This window comes from Muscardinus avellanarius (genome assembly GCF_963383645.1).
Source record: "Muscardinus avellanarius genome assembly, chromosome: 10".
NCBI classification, from domain to species: Eukaryota; Metazoa; Chordata; class Mammalia; order Rodentia; family Gliridae; genus Muscardinus; species Muscardinus avellanarius.
The window spans coordinates 113191586-113206074 of NC_137796.1; the positions used below are offsets into that span (position 1 = coordinate 113191586).

At 52.4% G+C, this 14489-nt stretch overlaps 1 protein-coding gene across 2 annotated transcripts in view; it reads right to left on the minus strand.

Moving 5' to 3' along the window:
* The window catches only part of RAB40C (RAB40C, member RAS oncogene family), a gene marked incomplete at both ends in the record, with an annotated part of 31797 nt that extends 19750 nt beyond the window's left edge, over window positions 1-12047 (minus strand). For both annotated transcript variants that reach the window (XM_080704356.1, XM_080704355.1), the window contains one exon: window positions 11906-12047. In XM_080704356.1, the coding sequence (XP_080560482.1) occupies window positions 11906-12047 (142 nt within the window). The remainder of the gene's footprint in view (window positions 1-11905) is intronic.
* Window positions 12048-14489: the final 2442 nt, after the last annotated feature.

The window sequence follows — 14489 nt, forward strand, 5'->3', positions numbered from 1 at the left end:
TCTCACAACGGACACAGCTTTCACCAAGGTCACTTAACACTGCCAGCAGCACGCCATCCACGTGGAGATGTGAACTCTTCTCAGACAGCTTGGCTTTAGGACCACGGCTATCATGGAGAAAGCGCAAGCCAGTCCTGACCCGAGGAGCTCTCTGTTCAAGCCGCTTCCTTTGCCATCCAAGAACACAGGACCAAGCCTTCCTTGCACACAAGCCTTTTCTGTGGGTCACAGCTCCCCTGGCACGGCATCCCCAGCACACCTTGGTTAAACCCCTCCAGACACCACCGCCCACCTCCCCTCCCCGCTGCCATCCTGAGGGCCTGTTTCCAAGCACCTCCTCATCCTGCCTGGATTGCTTCCCCTCTACTGTTTGCTTTTGTAGCACTGAGATTAAACCCAAGGGTGTTCTACTCAGCTACACCCCCAGCCCGCCTTTGTGTGGTACTGGGGATGGAACCCAGGGGTATTCTACCTCCAAGCTACACCCCAGCCCTGGTTGGTTTTTTTGTGTGTGTGGTACTGGGGATTGAACCTAGGGGAATTCTACCTCCAAGCTACACCCCTGACCCTACCTTTTATTCTTTATTTTGAGACAGGATCTGAGTTGCAGGGGGCCTCATTAAGTAGCTAAGGCTGTCGGCAAACTGCGAGCCTATCTCAGCCTCCCAAATGCTGTGACTAAAAGTGCGTGCCACCACGCCCAGCTATTTTATTTTGAATCAGGGTCTCATTCACTGTTACTGCCCACTGGTCTTGGATCTGCAATCCTCCTACCTCAGCCTCCCAAGTACAGGGAATACAGTCAAACCACATGCACCTGGCTTTCCCCCTCTGCTGTTTAAGTGCCTGGCACCATGCCAGGCAGATGGTACTGTGCCACCACCCACCTGGCCTCTCCCCACTGCCTTCCTGCCTATGCCCCTGCCTCAGCACCCTTACATCCTACATCTTATTGCCCCATCCCCTCCTCCACCTTCTGAAGGACAAATGCCCACAGGCCAACATGGGGTCAATGTTCTGATGTCAGCAAAAGAGCCATGTTAGGTAGAGACCATGGTAGAGACCAGTCTGAAGACTAGAATACCTCCTTGGCTCCAAGTCTGAGTCCATCTCATTTATTTACAAGTAAATACCTGCGTACTGGCACTCGCTGGCGAAAGGACTCGCAGGGCCCCCTTTCGTCCACGGTCAGACCGAGCAGGGCCACAGCCCAGCCCTGGTCTCCCCAGCCCTGGTCTCCCCAGCCGCTCTCCGTGGCCGTTCTGCCCCGCTCCTTCCTGGTTGCTGCTCCCCAACACCCACCTCACAGCCTGCGCTCCAGCAGCCTCGCCAGCCACCTTCTCACTCCTCTTGCAGTCTTTCTGCAACTTCCTCCCAACCAGGATTCTGCGCACTGAAGACCCTTCCTTGTGGTCTCAGGTGACAGAGAGCAGTGTCATCTGACGTGGCCCCCGGGCCCCACGACACGCGTGGCCTGGCGTCCGTCCTAGATGCTGCCCATGAGAAGGGCCCAGGTGCAGCGCCGACGCCTTCTGCAGCACAGGCTCCAGGCCCAGGCCAGCGGCCGCTCTTCAGGAACCACAACTTCCCCCTTCCAGTTAGGATCTTCAGTAGAACAGGAGGCGCTGGACTTGCCAGGGCCCAGAACCCTCCCCTGCGCGCTCTTCCCGCCCACTTCAAGCTCCCCGATGTGGTTTCCTTCCTGAAACTGTTCAATTTAGCTCATCATCCAAGCCACAAACAATCACACTGAAGGAAAAGTTGCCATTATATACACAACACAAAAACCCCAACTGTGACCACAGCCCGGCAGGGGAGCCGGCTGGCCTTGCTGCGGGCGGCCACTTAAGCACTGCTGCGCCATCTGGCAGAGCTCGCGGCAGTGCGGAGACCCAGGACACACGACTGAGTATTCTACTACTAACTTGACTGTTTTCTAGGAGCTTAGGAAAGGCTATGCCAATCCAATTTACAAAGAACCGCAATTAGCATAATTTAAATACAGAAACAATCCCTCCTCAGGCAGAGGTGAGAGAAGGAACCTCGCACGGGCAGACCTACAAGTGGCAAGCCGCTGCCTCGTGGGTGGCTCTGGGACCCTGTTCTGACCGGAGCAGCCACACGGGAGGAGGTGCGTAAAAGCAGGAAAGGGCAGGTGGACAAGCCTTGGTTGCTGGTCCCAGGGGTGGGAGCAACGGGGAAGGAGGGCAACTTGAAGGAAGGAAGATGGGATTGCAGTAAGAATTCCCACCGCCCCAGCAACACTGCCTGGGCAGCCCTACTCCTCCCCACACAGGTCTCAAACTCTCCCTAAACCTGGCTGACAGCAGCCCTTCCACCTGGGGAGTCTGGACAGCACCTGAGCACTTGAGCGAGCTTCAGCAGCACCCAGGTTTGAGTATCACTGGTCTGGCGTGCTTCTGCCCACCCTAGACTCACCTCAGACACCCCACACACACAGGGACATGCCTGACCCTGGCTAGCTCCAGACCTTGCCTGTAGACTCCCAGCACGCTGCACCCCCACCAGCCTGCATGTCACATCCTAAAGGGCCCCTTTTCTTATTCTTATCAAAATTCTGTTAAAGAGCCGGGTGTGGTGGCGCATGCTTGTAATCCCAGCATTCGGGAGGCTGAGACCTGAGGATCACGATTTGCGGAGGCCTCAGCTACTTAGTGAAGCCCTTGTAACTCAGTGAGACATGTTTTCAAAACAAAGAATAAAAAATAGGGCAGGGAGCTGGGCGTGGTGGCACACGCTTGTAATCCCAGCATTTGGAAGGATCGCGGTTCGCCGACAGCCTCAGTTACTTAGTGAGGCCCTCTGCAACTCAGTGAGACCTGGTTTCAAACAAAGAATAAAAGATAGAGCAGGAACTGTAGCTCAGAGGTTGAATGCCCCTGGGTTCCATCCCCAGACCCTCAAAAAAAAAAAAAAAATTTTGTTAAAGAAAAGATTGTCTCTAGCCTAGTGTGGTGACACATGCCTATTATCCCAGTACTTGGGAGGCTGCGACACAAGGGGCTGCAGGTTAAAAGCCAGCCACAGCAACTTAGCAAGGCTCTCAGCAATTTAGCAAGGCCCTGTTTCCAAATAAAAATAAAACAGGGCTGGGGCAGCTCAGAGGTAGAAGGCCTGGTTCATTGCCTAGCATCATCACCTCAAAAGAGAAAAAAGACTGTCTTGTGTGTGTGTGTGTGTGTGTGTGTGGTGGTGGTGCTGGGGATGGAGCCCTTCTACCTCCGGGCTACACTCCCAGACCTATTTTATATTTTTTTATTTAGAAACAGGGTCTCTCCGCCTCCCAATCGCGGGGATTACCACGCCTGGCTGGCTAGCTTTCTTTTGTTGTGCCTTGCACCCTCAGCTCCTGGCCCCATGACAAGTGTATTATGAGATGCCCAAGAACAGAGCGCTGAAAAAACAAATGAAATGAGGAGAAGGAGGGGCAAAGGACAGGGAGAAAAAGCAAGGGAGGATCCATGACAGCAAGTCAACAGAAGGTGTCAGGACACAGACCACAGTGCACCAACGCCCAAAGAAAGGCCAGGGACCGCAGCTCAGAGACAAAAGATCCTCAGGCCACTCCCAGGCTGGTGGGCGCGGCGAGAGACACCCCACCTTGCAAAGATGATGAGTGGAACCCTAACGGGCCTGACGGCCTCCAAATGAGTTATAATGGACCATCAAAAAGTGCCAACTAAGCCGGGCGTGGTGGGCACGCTTGTCATCCCCGCGCTTGGGAGGCTGAGACAGGAGGGTCGCGCAGGTTCGAAGCCAGCCTCAGCTACTTAGTGAGGCTCTCAGCAACTTAGTGAGACCCTGCTTCCAAATAAAATAGAAACTAGGTCTGGGAGTATAGCCCGGAGGTAGAAAGCCTCTGGGTTCCACCCCCAGTACCACCAAAAAAAAAAAAGTGCCAACTAGCCGGGTGTGATGGCGCACACGTGTAATCCCAGCATTTGGGAGGCTGAGACCAGAGGATCGAGGTCCATGGACAGCCTCAGCTACTTAGTGAGGGCCTCCACAACTTAGTGAGACCCAGTTTCAAAATAAAAAATTAAAAACAGGGCAGAGGATGTAGCTCTGAGGTCAAATGCCCCTAAGTTCCATCCCCAGACCTGCAAAAATAAATAAATAAAAATGCCAACTAAGCCAGGCGTGGTGGCACACCTATAATCCCAGCATTAAGGAGGCTGAGACAGGAGGATCACGGTTGACAGACAGCCTCAGCTACTTAGTGAGGCCCTTTGCAACTCAGTGAGACTGTTTTAGTGGTACTGGGGGTGGAACCCAGAGGCTTTCTACCTCCGGGCTATACTCCCAGACCCTTTTTTTAAAAATATTTTATTTGGAAACAGGGTCTCACTAAGTTGCTGATAGCCTCACTAAGTAGCTGAGGCTGGCTTCGAACCCGTGTGATCCTCCTGTCTCAGCCTCCCAAGCGCAGGGATTACAAGCGTGCGCCACCACGCCTGGCAGTGAGACTCTGTTTTAAAATAAAGAATAAAAATAGGGCTGGAAAAAACAAAAAAGTTGGGCTGGAGGTGTAGATCAGAGAAAGAATGCCCCTGGGTTCCATCCCCAGCACCACACACACACACACACACACACACACACACACACACACACACACACGCCAACTACTACTTAATAAGGTCCTCCACAACTTAGTAAGACCTTGTTTAAAAATAAATAATTAATGAAACAGGTCTGGAGGAGTAGCTCCCAGGTAGAAAGCCCGTGGGTTCAATCCCCAGAATTGGAAAAAAAAGGGCACCAACTAAGCAGGTGTGGTGGTACATGCCTATGATCCAGTACTTGGGAGTCTGAGACGGAAGGATCACAGATTCAAAGCCAGCGTGGCAATTTAGCAAGGCTCTCAGAAACCTAGTGAGACCTTGTTTCAAGTAAGAAAAAAAATATCGGGCTGGGGTTAGAGCTTGGAGGGAGAATGCTTCTGGTTGAGGACAGCCTCAGCTACTGCTTAGTGAGGCCCTTTGCAACTCAGTGAGACCCTGTTTCAAAATAAAGAACAAAAAATAGGACTGGGGGTATAGCTTGGAGGTAGAATGCCCCTGGGTTCCATCCCCAGTACTGCAAAAAAAAAAAAAAAGAAGAAGAGGAAGAGGAAGAAGAAGAGGAAGAGGAGGAAGAGGAGAAGGAGGAGGAAAGAAAGAAAGAAAGAAAGAAAGAAAGAAAGAAAGAAGAAAAAAACAGGGCTGGAAGTACAGTTTAGAGGTAGAATGCCCCTGGGTTTAATCTCCAGGACTGCAAAAATAAATATATAAATAAAAACAAAATAAACAAAATAAAAAATAAAGCCAGGCATTGCATACCTGTAATCTCAGCATTTGGAAGGCTGAGACAGAGAAGGATCATAGATTCAAGGCCAATCTGAGCAATTTATCAAGACCATTTTAAAATAAAACAAAACAAAATAAGGCTGGAAGTGTAGCACAGAGGTAGAATGCCCCTGGGTGTAATCCTCACTTAAAAAAAAAAAAGTAGCTGGTGCATACCTGTAATCCCAGTACTTGGGATGCTGAGACTGGAGGATGGTACGTTCAAAACCAGCATTGCCATAATGGCAAGGCTCTCAGAAACCTAGTGAGACTCTGTTACCAAAAAAAGAAGTAAGATTGGGCTGGGGGGTGTAGCTTGAAGGCAGAATGCCTCTGGGTTCAACCCCAGTACAAAAAACAAACATCAAAAAGTGCTGTTGGGCGTGGGGACACAGGCCTGTGGAGGATCACAGGTTTGAAGCTAGCCTCAACAAGGTAGTGAGATCCCCAACAATTTTTTTTTCAGTACTGGGGATGGAACCCAGGGGCATTCCATCTCTGAGCTACACAACCCAGCTCTATTTTTTATTCTTTATTCTTAAACAGGGTCTCACTGAGTTGCAGAGGGCCTCACTAAGTAGCTGAGGCTGTCTGCGAACCGCGATCCTCTGCTCTTAGCCTCCTGAATGCTGGGATTACAAGCGTGCAGCACCACACCTGGCTGAACCTCAGCAACTTATCAAGACTGCCTCAAAATAAAAAGGGTGGCCAGTCTTGTAACCCCATCATTCTGGAGGCTCAGAATGCCTCCAGTGAGACCCTGTTTCAAAATAAAGAATAAAAAATAGGGCAGAGGATGTAGGTCGGAGGTAGAATGCCCCTGGGTTCTATTCCCAGTGCGCAATAAGTGAATGAATGAATGAATGAATGAATAAATAAATAGGGCTGTGGGTGGGGCATATAGCTCAGAAATAGAGTGCCCCGTAGGTTCAATCCCTGGTACCCCCTCTTCAAAAATTAGCGCTAATTCCTGGGCTGAGCATGGCTAATAGGAGATCATTCGCTCAGCAGGGAGAGGCCCAAAAAGGTGGTGCGGCCTTGCTAGCGGATGTGCCCCCAGGGGCTGGCAGGGTCGGCAGGGATTAGGGCGGCCCTCTGAGGTCCAGGTTCATCTCTAGCAGTGCACAGGAGCAGAGGGTGTGCAGCAACGGCCCAAGTGCATGGTAGAGGCGAGGACAAGGGCAAGAGGAAGTCAAGACCCTCTGCTCTTCCACTACTCGAGGTCAGCCTCGCTCCCTCCAAACAAGGCCAGAGCCAGGAACACAGTGACCACGCCGCCCTTAACAGCAGTCTCTCTGCCACTGAGCCTGGGTTCCTTAGAGGTAAGATGGGGATAATGGTGCTTCCCTAACAGGGCACAGGTAAAGATTAAATGGAGAGAAATGCTCAGCAGAGTGCCTGGCACATCATGAACTGCTTACTGGCAGCATCAGCTGTTAACAAATGATCGCTACTGTTCCTCCTAGGGCCAATGCCCTGCCCAAAGATCTAACCCCTAACATAAGACAAGCAGACCCCAACAAATCACCCCAGGAAATCCAAAGCCCAGCGCCCAGCCAAGTACTGAAAAGACAAAGGACACCAGGAGAGTGGCACAGGCCTGCAATACAGGATTTGGGAAGCTGGGACAGGAGGATCACAGGTTTGAAGCCAGCCTTAGCAATTTAGCAAGGCTCTCAACAATTTGGTGAGACCCTGTTTCCAAATAAAAAAATTAAACAGGACCCAGGTGTGGTGGTACATGCTTGGAATCCCAGCATTTAGGAGGCTGAGACCAGAGGATTGTGGTTTGCAGACAGCCTCAGCTACTTGTTGAAGCCCTTAGCAACTTAGTGAGACCCTAATTCAAAAACTAAAAAGACTAGCCGGGCTTGGTGGCGCACACTTATAATCCCAGCACTTGGGAGGCTGAGACAGGAGGATCGTGTAGGTTCGAAGCCAGCCTCAGCTACTTAGTGAGGCTCTCAGCAACTGAGACCCTCTTTCCAAATAAAGTATAAAATAGGTCTGGTAGTATAGCCCGGAGGTAGGAAAGCCCCTGGGTTCCACTCCCAGTAACCACACACAAAACAAACTAAAAAAATTGGGCTGGGAGTACAGCTCAGAGGTACAATGCCCCTGGGTTCCATCCCCAATACCGTTTAAAAAAAAAAAGACGAGGGAGGAGAAAGAAGCCCGACGTGGTGGCACAGGCTGGTAATCCCAGCATTTGGGAGGCTGAGACAGGAAGATGGCGATTCACAGACAGCCTCAGCTGCTTAGTGAGATCCTTTGCAACTCAGTGAGACTATTTCAAAATAAGGAATAAAAAATAGGGCTGGGGGTGTAGTTCAGAGGTATAATGCCCCTGGGTTTCATCCTCAGTACCAAAAAAAGAAAGGAAGGAAGGAAGAAAGGAATGGAGGAAGGAGAAAGGACTGTGAGGAGTAACTGTGGTGAACGTGTGAGCAGCACTAAGTAACAGTGAGGGAAGTTGTACAAAGGCTGTTCATTCACTTAAAAATATACATTTTGGCCAGGCGTGGTGGCGCACACTTCTAATCCCAGCATTTGGGAGGCTGAGACAGGAGGATCATGGTTTGCAGAGCCTCAGCTACTTAGTGAGGCTCTCTGCAACTCAGTGAGACCCTGTTTCAAAATAAAGAATAAAAAATAGGGCTGGGGGTATAGTTTGGAGGTAGAATGCCCAGTACCACACACACACACAAAATACACATTTTGAGCTGGGTGTGGTGGTACCTGCCTATAATCCCAGTAGGTCTGGCAGTGTTATCTCAGTGGTAGAATGCTCCTAAGTTCAATTTCCAGTACCCAAAATATAGTAAAAATACACATTTATGCTAGTGTGGTGGTGCATATCTGTAATCTCAGTATTTGCAAGGCTGAAATAGGATGGCTGCAGGTTCAAGACCAGCTTCAGCAATTTAGTAAGACTCTTAGCAACCGAGTGAGACCCTGTTTCAAAAGAAAAAGGAGCCAGGTGTGGTGACCCACATTTGTAACCACAGTACTTGGGAGGCTGAGACAAGAAAATCACAGGTTCAAAACCAGCCTCAGCAACCTAGAGAGGCCCTCTGCACCTTAGTGAGACCCTGTTTCTTTAAGAAAACAAAATTGGGCTGGGGGTTGAGCTCAATCTGGTCCCACCAACATCTCCATGACCATCAGTCCCGACATTTACGGCAAGCATCCATGCGGCCTTGCTTTGTCCACAATTACAAGCCTCCCTCCCAGTTCCCTGGGCTCAAAAGGGCAGGGGCATCACTCAGCAGCTTTCACCAATCCTGACTTCCAAAGAAGCAGAGAGATAAGTTATGCCTCTACACTCATGTCGTGAACCCACACTAATCTTTCAGGCCAGAGGCCTATAAACCAGACTTTTCTGGAGGGTCCTAATACTCAGGGAAGCTTTATAGGAGCCAAGGTGAGAGAACATAACAGCCTTAATTGGGTGGTTCGCGGCCCACAGTATGAAAAACTGCCAATGATCTACAGCAGGTGTTTCCTGGGTTTGAGAAGAGCACGCGGCACGCTGCCCGGGGCCCAGAGAGGCACCTCCAGGCCTGCGCCCCAGAGCCAGAGGCAGCGGCGGGCCAGAGAGTGCTGCTGCTGACGGAAAGCACACGCCCCTCCTGCCACTCTCAAAGGGAGCGGCAGAGACGCTTTCACTCTGGAGTTCAGAGCCTGTGGATACACAGGTGGACTATGGACACAGAGTCCTAGCCTGTCCTAAGAGAGTAGGACAGTCCCCTAGAGCCACTACCGCGTGCCCAGAAGAGGAGGAAAGCAAACCTGCAGAGATGCCAAAGCACGGTTCCCACAGGACCTGGGTATGCGGACACGTCACATCACCACTGCTTCAGGGGCCAGCGCTAATAAAAAGGGCTGTTTTGGTGACTCACCTGTTTGTGAAGCATGCATGCCTGTCAGAGGAACAAGCTAGACCAGACTTCAAGGCAGAGCAGTAATCCAACTGTGATCAGGAAGGAGGCGTGGGCCACCCTGGAGCGGCAATGACCCCCGCGGGTGGGGACCTGCTGCTCTCCCCATTACAAGAACCACACAAGTTTAGGCCCAAAACAAGACACTGGAAACATACATACTGAGAGCTGTGGTGTGTGTGTGGTGTGTGTGTGTGTGTTACTGGGGACGGAACCCAGGGGCATTCTACCTCTGAGCTACACCCCCAGCTCCATTTCTTTTTCTATTCTTTATTTTGAAACAGGGTCTCACTGAGTTGCAAAGGGTAGCTGAGTCTGTCCTTGAACCATGATCCTCTTTTCTCAGGCTCCCAAATGCTGAGATACAATTGTGTGCCACCTCGCCCAGCCTGAGGGCTTTTAATAACAAAGGAGAAAAAGAAATATTCACCTATCCTTTATAAGGGAACCTAGATTCAAAGCTTTTATCACAGTTCTTTCAAAGAACAAACTCAGAATGCTGGATTCTGAGAAGCGGCTGCTCTGTAGCTTCCACGCCCAACAGTCCCCCTAGGAGGGGCCGAGTGTTCTTAGACCCACCAGTTTCACTCTGTGCAGAGGGCTCTCAGGCTGGCGAGCTGAGGCCTGCCGACAAGGACCTACTCCTCATGCCGCGCAGCCTCAAGCTCAAAAGCCCCGAACACAGGGAAGGCACTGCGGCTGCCTAGCTCAACCCTTTCTGCTGGGTGCTGGGGGACCACAAGTGTGCCCTGGGCAGCCAGCATGTGCACTCTATTTCTTTTTCTTTTCCATTAATTAATTAATTAATTAATTTTTGTTGTTGATGTGTGTCTGGTACTGGCATTCTACCTCTGAGCTACACCCAGCCTTTTTATTTATTTATTTTTGTGGTATTGGGGATAAAACCCAGAAGCTTTTTACCTCTGGGCTATACTCCCAGACCTATTTTATATTTTATTTGGAAACAGGGTCTCACTAAGTTGCTGAGAGCCTCACTAAGTAGCTGAGGCTGGCTTCGAACCTATGCGATCCTCCTGTCTCAGCCTCCCAAGTACAGGGATTACAAGTGTGCGCCACCACGCCCGGCTTTATTTATTCTTGAAACAGGGTCTCATTAAGTTGCAGAAGGCCTTCCTAACTTGCCCCCTTTCTCAATTTCCCAAGGACTGGGATCACAAGCATGTACCACCACGCCTAGCTCCTTTTCCTTTTTATTTTTTTTTCGTGATACCGGGGACTGAAACCAGGGGCATTCTATCCCTGAGCTCCACTCTTAGTCCAATATTTTTATTTTTTGAGTCAGTCTCACTAAGTTGCAGAGGCCCTCACGAGTTGCTGAAGCTGGTCGCAAACCTGTGATCCTCCTGTCTCAGCCTCCCAAGTACTGGGATTACAGAGGCCGCCACCACATTGGCTCTGTGCAGTCTTTCTAAGAGCAGGCCTTCCACACAGTTCTGGTAGGTGGCCCCTGTGGTGCCAGCCCACTGTAAGTCTCATGTCTCCACCTGAGCAGGTCTCCACATTTTATTCAATACCACTCCCACTTCAGTCAACATGTTGTAGGAAGTTTGTCGAAGCACAGTGGCCTGACAAAGGGAACAGAAGAGGAAGAAGGGTCCTGTACCTCCAGCTCGTGACTGTGAGCACAGGGCTGGAGCTGGGGAACTAGCCAGCGGGGCTGAGCTTACCCTCAGAAGCACAAATTAACAGCCCATGAAAACACGACGTCCCTGTGAAGCTCAATTCCTCCTGCACTTGCTCCCCCACTAGCCTCCTGGGAGCCTGGCACCAGGAAGTGACAGTACCACTGGAGAAACAACCTGGCCGACCCAGCCGAGCACAAGTGTCACTCCTGTGTCATCTGGTCAAGTACCAGTCAAAGTGGCCTGGCTGGTGCAGGGGCCTAAAATGTGAGCTCCCCTCATACCCCTAGTGGGCCTCAATTAAAAACAAAACCATGGCTCTTCCTCTCCAGCCCTGGGAGACATCTGCACCAGGCTAGGAGCAGAAGCTTTGGAAGGTTAGCATGGAGCAGATCCAGCACTGCCGCTCAGGAGGAAGGACCGTCTCCATCAGTCCAGGTGAGGAGCATCTTCTACAAGTCCTAAGACCAAAGGGTGGGAGATGCTCAGAGCAGTCAGACAAGCCTGACAGGAGCCCAGGGAACAAAGCAAGGAGGAGGCAGAGAACTCGGCCAGGGTAAGTCCCAGCTAGGTGAGAGGGCGCTGCCAGGGCTCGGGAAGCCTGCATGCTGTCCTGGGGTTGGGGACCCCTGAAGCCTGGGCCCAGGTCCCACCGACTACTCACTACGTTTCCCCTAAGAACCCAAAGAGGCAAGCTCAGGCAAGCGCTGGTGATGCAATCCACCTGGTGTACTTGAGCCATGCACCCGGAAGTTAAAAGGAATGTTTAATAACAAGGTTGTTCGGGCATTTTCTCCAGCACAGGCTGCAGGCTCCCTGAGCGAGCCCTCGGGGACGGGTCGGCAAGCACGCCGTCCGCCGGGGCGAGGGGCAGCCCACCCCAGGCCCGCCGCCGCCCCGCCGCCCGCGCCCCCCGGCCGCGCAGGGTGGGCGCCGGGCCTGGAGGCCGCGCCGCGCCGGGCGCCCGCCGCCCTACCGTTGCTGTAGGCGTACGGGGACTCGGCCGCGCCGTCCTGCAGGCTCTCCAGGATCTCGCCCTTGCCCACGTCGCTGTCGCCCACCAGCAGAAACTTGAGCAGGTAGTCGTAGCTCTTCACCGGGCTGCCCTGAGTGCCCATCCTCCCGCGCGCCGGGCGCCGCGCCGGACCTGCGGGCCGAGGCGGGTGAGCGGTGCCGAGCCCGGCCGCAAGGCCCACCCCGACGCCCGGTGGCCGGGCCGCCTCGCCTCCGCCTCCGCCTGGCCGCCGCCGCCCGCCGCTGCTCGCACGGCGCCGCGCAGCCCCGCCACCCCGCCCCCGGCCGCGCCGCCGCCATTGGCCGCCCGCCGCGCGCCCTCCGCGGACCATTGGCCCATCCGCCCGTCCGTCACGCCCGCAGCGCCCCCACCTTTCCCACACAGCGCCGCGGAGCCTCCGGTCGCCCCGCCCCACTACTGTCCCGCCCTGCCCCCTCGCCGTCGCCATTCGCCGCTTGCCGCCCTCTTTCCCGAGGCTGCTGGCCGGTCCTCTTGTCAATCAGAACTGTCCGTCCCCGCCGTTCCCACTCTTCGTGGCGAAGACTGCGGACGCCCCGCCCCATCGCCGTCGCCATTGGCTACCCACCCTCTTTTCTGGAACCATTGGCCCCCTGCACGTCCGTCAGGACCACTACTGCCTTCTCTCCGCAGATTCGCCCCCACCCACCTATGGCCCGCCCACTGGCCTCCGCTACCTCTCGCCCTCGGCCGCCCCCTTGCCGTCGCCACTGGCCAATGCTGCCCAGCCATTGGGCTGCCTGCACGTCGATCACAACCTAACTCCTCCTCTCCCCAACGCCCGCCAATCAGACGCCTAGGACTCCAAGGCGTTTGCGCACGCCCCTTTCCCTCTGCAAACAGGCTGCAGGACAGTAGCGTCGCCCAGCAGAGATGTTGTAGCTCCTTCCTTTGGGACCAAGTCTCTAACAAGATGATCCTGCTGCTTCCGTTGTTTCCGGTGCGCCGTCCCGGGGACCGGAAGAAGGCGGTCAATCGGCGCTTCTTGGGACAGGGGCGGGACTTCCGCCCAGATGCGGGGCGGCTGCGGAAGGCGGGCCTTCCCCAAGAGGTGGAAGTCCCCGCAGGTGACAGTCCTGCAAGTGACAGTCCGCTCTCAGCGGACTTCCAGTTGTGGTTGGGAACACCCTCCCCCAGAAAGTGGCAAGGTCGGCACAGCGAAGCTCTGCTGGCCGAGTATAGGCCTGCCCTGGAAAGCTGCAGCGGGTGCACACCAGGCCTGGCCAGCTCCTAAGCGGGGTCATCTATAGCCCCTACGTGAGAGAGTATTCGCTTGAGCTATGTAATTAATAACCAATAACTCAAAAGATGAGCACAGAATACCGCACCCTTGGAGAACTCATATCTGTCCGCACAGAAACCTGCACCTGATTGTCCGTAGGAAACCGCCCAAACCTCCTAGATAAACAAAATAAGGTATGTCCACACAAGGGAATGTATTACCACCCATTAAAAAGTATTTAGTATTGATACATGAATGACCCCCCAAAACACGCATATTATTTCATTCATATGCAAATGTTCAGAATGGCAAATACATTAGTGATTGTCAGGGGCAGGAGAAAAAGTGGAGTGATTGCTTAACAAACAGATACAGGATTCTTTTGAGTTATGCCATTTGGTAAAGTTACTGAAAATCATTAAATTGTGCACTCAAAATGGATGAAATAAGCCAGGCATGGTAGTGCACGCTTGTAATCCCAGCATTCGGGAGGCTGAGAAAGGAGGATCGCAGTTTGCGGACAGCCTCAGCTACTTAGTGAGGCCTCTGCAACTCAGTGAGACCCTGTTTCAAAATAAAGAATAAATGCCGGCGCTTGTAATCCCCGCGCTTGGGAAGCGGAGACAGGAGGATCAGGCAGGTTCGAAGCCAGCCGCGCTGGCTTAAGAGACCCTGTTTCCAAATAAAAATATATATATAAATAGGTCTGAGAGTGTAGCCCAGAGGTAGAATGGCTTCCAGGAACCCCAGTACCACCAAAAAAATAAAAGTAAGAAATAAAGAAGGAAGGAAGGAAGGGAGGAAGGAAGGAAGGAAAGAAGGAAAGAATAAAGGCCGGGCATGGTGGCGCACGCTTGTAATCCCAGCACTTGGGAGGCTGAGACAGGAGGATCGCACAGGTTCGAAGCCAGCCTCAGCTACTTAGTGAGGCTCTCAGCAACTCAGTGAGACCCTGTTTCCAAATAAAATATAAACATAGGTCTGGGAGTGTAGCTCAGAGGTAGAAAGCCTCTGGGTTCTACCCCCAGAACCACCAAAAAATAAATAAAATAAAATAGGTCTGGAAGTATAGCCCGGAGGTAGAAAAGCCCCTGGGTTCCACCCTCAGCACCACAAAAAAAAAAAAAAAAAAAGGAAAAAAAAAGAATAAAAAATAGGGCAGGGGCTGTAGCTCGGAGGTCGAATGCCCCTGGGTTCCATCCTCAGTACTGGGAAAAAAAACAGAAGAAAAAAAAGAAAAAAAGAAAATGGATGAAATATATGATATATATGAAATAAAGCTTTTAAAAATAATACAAGCCGGCA